At 44.0% G+C, this 10,938-nt stretch overlaps 1 protein-coding gene across 1 annotated transcript in view; it reads right to left on the bottom strand.

The window, feature by feature from the left end:
- The window catches only part of Pds5a (PDS5 cohesin associated factor A), a 90,971-nt gene extending 80,304 nt beyond the window's left edge, over positions 1-10,667 (bottom strand). Inside the window, exons 1-2 of the mRNA XM_055623911.1 lie at positions 10,268-10,667; positions 9,270-9,444 (exon numbers count right to left, since the gene is read on the bottom strand). Coding sequence (XP_055479886.1) covers positions 9,270-9,404 — 135 coding nt within the window. The 5' untranslated portion in view covers positions 9,405-9,444; positions 10,268-10,667. The remainder of the gene's footprint in view (positions 1-9,269; positions 9,445-10,267) is intronic.
- Positions 10,668-10,938: the final 271 nt, after the last annotated feature.

Consider the following 10,938-nt stretch of genomic DNA (forward strand, 5'->3'; position numbering starts at 1 on the left):
GTTTAAGGTCATCCTTGAAACCCCATCTCAAAAACTGAAATTCTCAAAATCAAAATGTGAACAGTTTTAAGAATAACAACCAACTATTTCAATTTTTATCTTATTTAGGAAAAAATACTAACAGGAAAAAAAAATCAATCTTTCTAAGGAAATTATTTACAAGTTCTTTTTAGCAAGTATAAAAACAAATAAAATTGGCCAGGCAGTGATGGTGCACACCTTTAATCCCAGAGTTCAAGGCCAACATGGTCTATAGAGTGAGTTCCAGGACAACTAGGGTCACACACACTCACATACACAAAAAGAAAGCAACAACAAAAACCCTGCCTCAATAAATAAATAAATAAATAAATAAATAAATAAATAAATAAATAAATAAATAAATGAATGAATGAATGAATGAATGGATGAATGAATAAATGTTTGTTTGTTTGTTTGTTTGTTTGTTTATTTAGTTAGTTAGTTAGTTAGGTAAGTGCAGGGAGCATGGTGGGGCATACCTATCAAACCCAGTATTTGGGTGGTCACACCAAATCTAGGCAAGACTCTTCTTAAAAACCAGGAAACCAAACTAAAAAAGAATTTCTAAATATTGGAATTCACCAGGTTAGAACTGTGACAAGTTCTAGGTCTTAGCACCCCATGATCTTTGCACCTATTCCAGTGTTCACTGGTGAGGTTGTCCAGCAGAACGCTCACTGTTACAATCAGATATGTGACCTCATCTGTGAAACAGTAAGGTTCTATTTTTAAACTGTAATATATGCTCTGGACTAGTGACAAACTGCTACTTCTCTCACTGAACACAGGTATAGAAACTGAAGGGTAGAAATCAGAGGGCCCCTTTCATTATTATACTTAAGACCAAAGTCAATTTTTTTGCTTCCACCTTAACATTTGGTCAGCTAATTTATGGTTTTGGTTTCATGAGAAGAATATATCTAATAACCATTGAGTCCACACACTGAAATTGAGATTGCCACCTAACAACTTTGTGCCGTTCAGGCAGATGAAGCAGCTGAGGATTTCACAGCAAGGGCTCAGGTAAATGATCCCAAGAACTGTAAGAAAACCGGGTAGCTGTGAAGGAGGAACAAGAGAAAATCTGAACTTGGAAATTAGATGGTCTAGACACATTTCTCAAATCCTTCATGGTATAAAGTCAAGTGAGACCTTTTTTACTTAATTCTAATATACTTACAGCACTGAAAATGTCCTGTAAACATTTATGTTTACTCTCAATTTCTATGATTATCCTGTTGTGAACTGGAACTATCAGAAACTAATGTATAATGTACAGTACTAAAAGCTTATAGGGGGCTGGAGAAATGACTTACTAGTAAGGAGCACTTGTTGCTCTTCCATAGGACCTGGGCTTGACTCCCTACAAACACACAGGGGACACACAACCATCTATAACTCCAGTTCCAGGGGACCCAATGCCCTCTCAGGTACCAGGCACACACATGAAGTACATACATGCAGATAAAACACATACACACCTACACACTTTAAGTAAATATGTAAAATTTAAAAGCTGAAAGAAGAGAAAAAAGCTCATAGGTGATTCCAGGCATGGTGGTAAAATGCTTACTGTATTAGCATGAGGACTTAAGTTCAGATCACCAATGCCCATGTAAAAGTTGGGGTAATGGTGACTTACCTAAAACCCCAGGAACGAAAGATGCAGGAATTGTTAGAGACAAGCAGCTTGCCAGTAATGTCAAAAAGATGAACGCCATATTCAGTGAGGAGACCCAAGAAATAAAGTGGAAACGGGATAATGAAGATACTTAACAGTAACCTCTGGCCTCCACACCTACTACCATGTACACATAAATGCATGCACACACAAATAAAATGAAACAACAAACATTAACAAGGGTAAATGAGAAATAGAATTGATATTAAACTGTCAAACAACATTAAGAAATTAGAGAAGAGGGGGAAAATAAGGAATAAACATTTGAAGAGAAAAAAAAGTTGAGTGTTTCTCAGAAATAACAAAAGATAGGCTAGGCGTGGTGGCACACACCTTTGATCTCAGTACTTCAGGGGCAGAAATAGGTACCTGAACCAAGGCCTGGACACTGCAGTCACTGCCTAGTAGCTTGCACAGGCCAAGGAGAAGCCAGAGGTGGTGAAGAAAGATCTGTCTTTGCAACATGGTCATCCAGCTGGAGATGGGAAGCACAGTTGGCTTGTACATGACCTTCACATGTACAGTTGGCTTGTACCTTCAACCACTCCGTTTTCTATCAACTAGACAAGCTCATGAAGCATGGCCAGACTACACTGGTGCCACCCAGTCCTCCCACTTCATTCCCTCAAGGAGCTGTGGCCAATGAAGATTTGTGTCCAGTCAAAAGGGAGGTAAAAGATGAATGCCAATGTCTCTAGGGAGCTAAAGCTGGGGAATGCAACTCAGTAGAGTACCTGCCTTGGCTCAATCTTCAGTCTGAAGAGGGGAGATTCTTTGGCTGGACTGTGGTTCATGAAATCTCAGAGGCAGAAGAATTAATACAAATTCCAGGCCAGCCTGGTCTACACAACAAATTCCAGGACCAAGTAGGGCTACACAAGATACTGCCCCCCCCCCCCAAAGGCACTAGTATTAAAAAGGATACCAGAGCCAACACACTCATTTTGGACAATCTGAACCTCATCTTAGAAAACAGTGAGTTTAATATTTGTTTCTAAACATGGTCAATCGTAATGGTTTTTGTCAACTTGACACAAATTATAGTCACCTGAGAAGAAAACCCTCATCTGAGGAATTGACACCATCAGATTGGCCTGTAGGCTTCTACAGACAAACTGTAACCTATAATACAAATAAACCCTTCTGCTAAATTGCTTCTGGTCAGTCATTTAACACAGCAATAGAAAAGCAAAGTAGGGCAGCTGGAAAACAAGTTATTCTAATAAATTATCTCCTAAACTTATCTTCACAATGAAGAGAACTGACCAAATGTGAACAAGCATTAACAACTGTAACTAAAAGGACAAATGACATGTTTCCCAATATAATGCAACAAAGGACACAGCTCTCTCTGAACAGTGTTACTTCCCATAAAACTTTAAACTAAGTCTAAGCAGGAGGAAACAGGAGAACCAGATTATAGAACTTTAGGACACACGGCATGTATGCTTTAAAAAAGTTATGTAAGTGGGTCAGCAGTTAACACTCGATGTTCTTCCAGTGTTCAATTCCCAGCACCAACATGGCAGTAACAACCATCTCCAACCCCAGTTCCAGGGGATACCATGCCCTCTTTTGACCTATGTGTCTGCAAAGCATGCATGGTATACAGACATGCATGCAAGCAAACTGCTCATACACATAAAATAACTATATCAAAAGATAAAAATGGTTATGTCAGAGCTAAGGCTGTAGCTCAGTGTGAAAGCACTTGCCAAGCATGAACAACTCTCTTGAGTTCAAACCCAGTACATGAAAAAAGGAAAGATTAAAACAAATATGAAAAAGTAAATCTGGACGGTGGTGGCACACGCCTTTAATTCCAGCACTAGGGAGGTAGAGGCAGGAGAATCTCTGTGAGTCTGAGGTCAGCCTGGCCTACGGAATGAGTTCTAGGATAGCCAAGGTTCTATTACATAGGAAAACCCTGTCTCAAAATACAAGCCAAAAAAAAAGGAGAGAGAGAGAGAAAGAAGAAAGAGAATAAGGAGAAATGACCAAAATTTAAAAAGATTAAAAAGAAATATCATGTTTATAATCCTATGTTAGAATTAGGGTAGAGGGGGGAACTTTTAACATCTTAATTTCCCCCCAAACCAACACCTTTTCAGCACTCTTAATACATAACTAGAGAGAAAAACTGCCTAAAAGTTGCAGGCCAACTAGCCTGGAGTAAGAAGGATAGCATAAACAAGAGAGACCTTGCCTCAACAAGTTAAGAGATAAAACTGACTTCCAAAAGGATTTTCTGACATCTGCAAGTGAGCACACGCAGATAATTTGTTTTTGTTCTTTCAAGACAGGGTTTCTCTGTGTAGCCTTGGCTATCCTGGACTCACTTTGTAGACCAGGCTGACCATGAACTCAAGGATCTGCCTGCTTCTGCCTCCCAGAGTGCTTGGGTTATAGGTGTCCACCACCATGTCCTGCTCATTTTTTTTTTTTAATTTAAGAGTAGGAGAAATTTAAATTTAAAATCCCCCTACATGAAAGCATTTAGTCATTTAACAAATATTTTTTGTATCTAACTATATATTAAGATGGAAAAGTATGCCTTGAGAAACAAGTGAACAAATCTGATCTCGTGCCTGTATTTGTAAAGCTTGACCACAACAAATCAAAGAAACAAATGAACCAATATAATATCACAACTTCAGGTATCTGACCGAAGGAGTTAAAACTACCAAATATGAAACCTAAGACAGTTCCCTTAGTAAGAAATAAGATCTATAGACAAACGATGTACTAGGGCTATATAATAGGAAAAATCTATTAAAGCAGAAATTATGCCAGTATATTCAAGGGGACCAAACCAAATATAACAAAATACATAAAGTAGTTCCTCAGAAATAGAAATTAAAGTTTTACTATGTCCAGGAACTAGGGTGCATGATTTCAATTCCAGCACTTCAGAGGCAGGCCTCTGAATTTGAGTCCAGCCTGGTCTACATAGTGAATTCCTGAACAGCCAGGGGTAGGAAAAAAGACCATGTCTAATTTTTTTTTTTTAAACTATGCAAACCTGGGGCTGTCCTTGTTATATTGACCTAAACCCAGCAAAGAGGAGTGTCTGCTTATAATGCCAGTGCTTGGAAAATAGAGGCAGGAGAATGAGAAGTTCCAGGTCATCCTCAGCTACAAAGCAAGCTTGGAGCCAGCTTTGAATTTTATCAGTCAGCCTACCTGCCTACCCTCCGCATCTCAAATTACAACTCTTGAGCTGTTGATATGGCTCAGGGACTAAAGGCAACTGCCAAACCTGACAACCTGAGTTTGACCCCCAGAACACATAAAAGTGGAAGAACCAACTATAAAAAATTGTCCTCCTGCCCCTCCAACACATGTGCTGTAGACATGGACCCCCACACACAAACCATTAAGTACAAATTTTTTTAACCATGAATCTTTAGTTGTAACTAATAAAGATGCCTTAGAAGCAAGCTACATCAGAACCAAAACAAAATTGACACCAGTGTCCTGGATCGGTCACCAATCAACTTAATAACTGCTCCTGAGGAGTGCTATTTGGTATTTAGCTACTAAGGACCTAATTTTTGTCATCTGTTAGGAAGAGGTTGCAGAATTTCTTTAGGATCCTACTAACTTTAAAACTCTGGAGCCAGTAGTAAGTAAAGGTACTTAGGAACAAAATACAACCAAGTCTGACCATCTGAGCTCTATCCCTGGGACCCAAGTGGTAGAAAGAGAAAACTAGTTCAAGTTGTTCTCTTACCTCCATGTGAAGCTATACAAAGTCATTTTTTTTTTAAATTATGGAGCCAAATTCATGTAGCAGTACATGTTTCTAATGCCTACGATATAAGAGGATCAAAATTTTGAGGTTAGCCTGAGCATGCATACATAATGAGAGCCTCTCTCAAAAATAGACAATTTGAAGGGGAACATAAGTAACAGGCTGTGCTAGGCCACAGAGGAGGACTTTGCAGCCAGTCCTGAAGACACCTGATAAACCAGTATCAGATGGAAGGGGAGGAGGTTCTCCCTTATCAGTGGACTTGGAAAGGAGCAGGGAGGAGATGAGGGTGGGAGGGTGGGATTGGGAGGGAAAGAGGGAGTGGGATACAGCAGGGATACAAAGTTAACAAACTGTAACTAATATTAAAAAAAAAAAAGAAAAGAAAAGAAACATAGGCTGAAGATATGCATCAGCTGGTAGTGCACCAGCCTAGAATGCATGAAGTCCTACATTCAGTCCCTAGGCATGATGGTAAGTAATCATAGCATTTCAGATGTGGAGTTAGAAAGAGCTTAAGTTCAAGGAGAGCCTAGGCTATGTGATTTTGTCTTTGGGAAAAAAAAAGGGAACGAGCTCAGTGTGGTGCCGTACAACATACATACTTGTAATTCCAGTACTTGGGAAGCAGAGGCAGGAAGATCAAGTTTGAGGGCAGTCTAGGGGTCATATCAAGTTTGTGTCTTAAAAAAAGCAGAAAATAAAAATTGATAAAAATGTCAACTTTATCTTGCAAAAGTATTCATAATAAATGGACAATTAGCCCAGTGCTAACCTTGACATTTCACAGTTAAGAATAGTTCTAATATTCAATCTGTCTTTTTTTTTTTTTTAATCTGTCTTTAAGTGGAAAATGTAGTCATAGCTTTCTAAAATTTTTAAATTTTTCATTACATTTTATTTAGTGTGTGTGAAAGAGTCAGAGAGACTGTGGATGGCTTGCATGTGGACGTCTGAGGAACAATTCGTAGGAATTCATTCTCTTCACCATATGGGTTCCATCTTAAGTTGTCAGATTTAGCACCTTTACCTACTAAATCTAACTACTGGTCCCAATTTTTCCTATTTTTCTTTTAAGATTGTTTATCCCAGGGATTCAAGGTTTGAATATTCCTTTATTTAATTTTATTTATCTTCTGGAGACAAGGCCTCACTGTATACCTCTAGCTGGTCTAGAACACATTATGTAGACCAAGCTGGTCTCAAACTCACAGAGATCCTCCTTCCTCTTAAATGTGAACACCACCATGTCTGGCTATTTCAATTTTTTTGTTTTGTTTTGTTTTTGAGACAAAGTTTCTGTATAGCTCTGGAACCCAGGCAGTGTAGATCAGATTGACCTCGAAACCAGAGATCTACCTGTCTCTGCCTCAACCCCCACCCCCACCTCTACCCCGTGCCAGGATTTAAGGTGTGTGCCACCACTTATTTCAATATCCTTAATTTAAACATCTGGTCAAAACTAGATGAGCGCTGGGTTTTGTGGCACACACCTGTAATCCCAGCAGTTCCAAGTCAGGTGCTGAGGAAGAAGGATTTTTGAGTCCAAGACTAGCCTGAGTTAAACAGTAACACCCTGTCCCAAAACTGGGATGGATCAATGAGCATATATATCTCTTTAATCCCAGCACTCAGAAGGCAGAGGAAGACAGCCAGATCTACATAGAAAAACATCCCCTGGAAAAAACAAACCAACCTTCCGTGAGAGAATGAAATAAATAGGACAAAACACATACATACACACACAATGTTAATATTATTAAGCAGCTTTATTTTTTTCCTTAATTCAGATTCTTACTCAAAATACACAATATAATCTTAGCAAACGTTAACATTCTTTAGTAGCAAGATTGGCCTTAGGGAGCTGGGGAGATAGCTAAATTGACTAGCGCTTGCCTCCTAAGCATAAGGTATACCTGAGTTGGAGCTCCAATCCCTAGCACAGGCAAAAGTGCTTCATGTGGTAGCAGATAATTAACTGTAATCTCAGCAGGAAGATTCTGGAGGCTCACTGGAAAGCCAGTCCAACTTAACTGGTGAGCTCCAGGCCAACCAGAAACCTTGTCTCAAAGAAGGTGACAATATTTCTGAGGGCAATAACCAAGATTGTCCTCTGGCCTCCATAAACATACACAAAAGTACCTATGTACTTAAACATAAATATGCATATACATGCATGAACAATGCACACACACAGCCATATATACATTCTCACATTAAAAAAAAAGAGTTTAGTTGAGCATAGTGGCACATGTCTATATTCCCAACACTTCAAAGGCACAGAAAACTGAAAGAAGTTGAGACCAGCCTTGTCTACACAGCAAGTTTTAGGCCAGACCCTATCTTGAAAACAAAAAGATCTGCTTTAGGCTGGGTATAGCTCAGTGGCAGAGCAGAGCATAGGTTTAATATACACTGACCGCACATGACCCCCATACCACCAGTAAAAAGGAACAGAATGAAAAGAAAACAGACTGAGTCTTTCAAAGGGGCAACAAATGAAAACTAAAACACAGGAATACTTTAAACACAGGCACTATACTCAATTACTAGGCACTATACTAGATTCTAAGATCAAGCCCTAAAAATACATTTTATAAAGTTGCACAAGGCAGAAAAGTTGTCAACAAAGTTTCTTGCCTAGCCTTCCACCAACTTACAACTTTGAAGACAGTGCCAAATGCTTCCTAATGCTTCAACCCTTTAATATAGTTCCTCATGCTGTGGTGATGACCACAAAATTATTTCATTGCTAATTCATAACTGTAATTTTGCTACTGTTATGAATTGCAATATCCGATATTCGACCTCTGCGAAAGGGTCTCTCCACACAAAGAGGTCGTGACCCATAGGTTGAGAACAACATTTGGGGCAGGATGTAGTTATAACTAGGATTTGGGAAGTGAAGGCAGGAAGATGGTTAAGTTCAAGACCCAAACAACTCATCCATTCTCTGTCTCTCTATTCCAACTGTCAATGCCCTACTTCAATAGTTTAAGATCTTTCACCCACACTCTTTCCTAGGAGGACTCATTGCCCAGTCTCCCTAGTACACACAGCCCCAATTGTGACAACCAAAATGACTCTGAGATTGCCTACAACATCCCTGGTGAATCAAAATTGTCCAAAGTGACAGTCACTGCTTGAACCTGATTCCATAACAAAAACAACCTTCATTCAGTAATGAAAACCCAAAACTGACCAATGCAAGATTAAAATAGACAACACTGAAAATAAACCTCACAGAAATATTGATAATCCAGTCCTCAAATTTCTTGGGTATACATGTACTTAAGTCATTATTTTACTTTAAGCTCCAATTTTGAAAGATCTGTATACTCTGTAAAGTTTAGCCACACTGTATGACCAGTTAAGCTTCCAGATATTAGAAAGTTATGAGAAACTAAGAGGGTGAAAATGTGGCTTGTGCTCAAATCAGTATTTTAGAGTTGATGAAAGTAGGAACATTTGGGGCAAATCACTGTCTACACTTATACACAGCACTTAAACAATATTCATTAAATAATCACAGAAAGCGAAGCAACTAAACATGCGTTCTTATGCTTAATAAACAGAGCAGAAATAACCACTTTTTAAATTTAAATTTCCCATGCTATTTATGGTCCTTTCAGAACTTATCCAAAGATGTCTACAAGTCAGAACAATACTTTGGGGGGTTGGTTATGAGAGAAGACGATAAGTTATCTTAAAAAACTTGGTACTAAAAACTTCAAAGGCCAGGCTGAGCAGTCCAATCAAACCACATTTGTCACAAAGCCACCCAGAGCACAGCTCATCGACCCAGATCCTTACCTTCAGGCGTTTGATCATTTCGTCGGTGGTGATCTTGTCGGTGATCTCCTTTACTCCCGGAGGGTAAGCGATTTTCCCATCTGCACTCACAACACCACAGAGGGCAGCGGCAGGCTTCGGCTGAGAGAAGTCCATCCTGGGGGATAACTTTTCTTTCACAGTCCTCTACCGGCCTCTATCGGTCAGAAAATCAAAGTTCAGCGGGAAAGGGGCGACTTTGTAACCTCTTTTTCATTTCAAAAATCTCTAATCTGGAATGGGCCCTTTCTTCCCCCGAGGCCTGGGACCCCGGAATCTCGCTCCTTCCCTGGGGATTCGGATCCCGCTAGGCGTCCGCGGCTCCCACCCGCGCCAGCCCCGGTAGCACAGGGCTCTCGACTGCAGCAGCCGCGGCCACGGGAGGCGCCGAGCAGCGCCCGGAGTTTCCTAGCCCCCTTTTCACAATGAAATGCACCCCCGAGCACCTAGGTTGGAAGTTTGGTGGCCTCGGGGGACCAGCGACGACCCAAAAGCCCCAGCTCGGTCCGGGAGAACCGGCCGGGTGACCGCCTAGACAGTCCCCTCCAGAAGAGGAGACTCGAGGCCTAGAGGGTTCAGCTTAGGCCGCAAAACTAGGTATCCAAGAGGACCCACGCGCGGCGCCGGCGCCCGGGAGCAGAACGCCTTGGTCGCGCCGAGCCCCGGGGGCCCCAGCGTCCCCGCCGCGCGGCAGCCCCTCCCCGGCCAGCACGCCACCCCCGCCAGCCGCCCGCGGCCCGAGCCCCGCGCCAGGAAGCGGAGGACGCGGCTCTGCACTTCGCATTTTGTTCCGTAACTTCGGGGACCGAGCCCGGCGGCGTCTCCCGCCCCTCGGCCGCCAGGCGCTACCCGGCATCACCGAGGCCTGATCCGCCGCTCCGGGCAATCCCGCCGGGCCTCAGCGCGCGCCCTCCCCTGCGGTCTCCCCTTCCGTCCCTCCCTCGCTGCCGCCGAGGGCGCGAGCCCAGCCGCCGCTTTACCTCCTCCTCATGCGGGCGGACAGTGCAGCGAGCGCCGGGCCTCTGTCAGGTGGTTGCGCCGCCGCCACCGTCGCCGCCCCTCGTCGGGCTGCACACAAAGCGGCTCCGTGGGTCCCGCCGCCGCCGCCGCCCGCCCCGGAGCGGCGCTGGGGCTGGCGGTGCCGAGGAGCAGCCGCCGCGGGGGGAGACGCGGGCCGAGCGTGCGCCGGCCGGGGCGACACTGCCGCTCTCCGTCGGGCTGAGGAAGCGCAGCCTCGGCCGCGGCTCCTCCGAGAGCCCGCGCGCGGGTGCACGCCCGCGCGCCCCCCGCGCCCGCCCGCACCTCGCGCCCACCGGGCACCCGAAGCCTTCTCGCCGCGGCGCGCTCTCGGCCGCCCGTGCCCCGCGGAGCCGGAGCGTCGCGCACACCCAGGGTCCGTCACGCGAGCGGCGCGAGAGCACGCGAGAGCAACGCGCGCCTCGCTCCCGCCCCTTCTTCCGCCGGCCGAGCCCCCGCCTCCGTTGAGCCCGACGCGGCCGCGCGCGCAGTGGACAGCGCCGCCACCCGTTTGGCGCCAAGACCTGCCGGCGCGGGCGCCTCCGGGAGGCCGGCGGCCGAGCGGGAGCCCGGAGGAGGGGCCCCGGTGGCGGGAAGCGGACCCCGGGAGGCACCGGTTTGCGTCGCTCGCGGT

Source organism: Psammomys obesus, unplaced genomic scaffold, assembly GCF_907164565.1.
Source record: "Psammomys obesus unplaced genomic scaffold, mPsaObe1.curated_primary_1811, whole genome shotgun sequence".
NCBI lineage: Eukaryota > Metazoa > Chordata > Mammalia > Rodentia > Muridae > Psammomys > Psammomys obesus.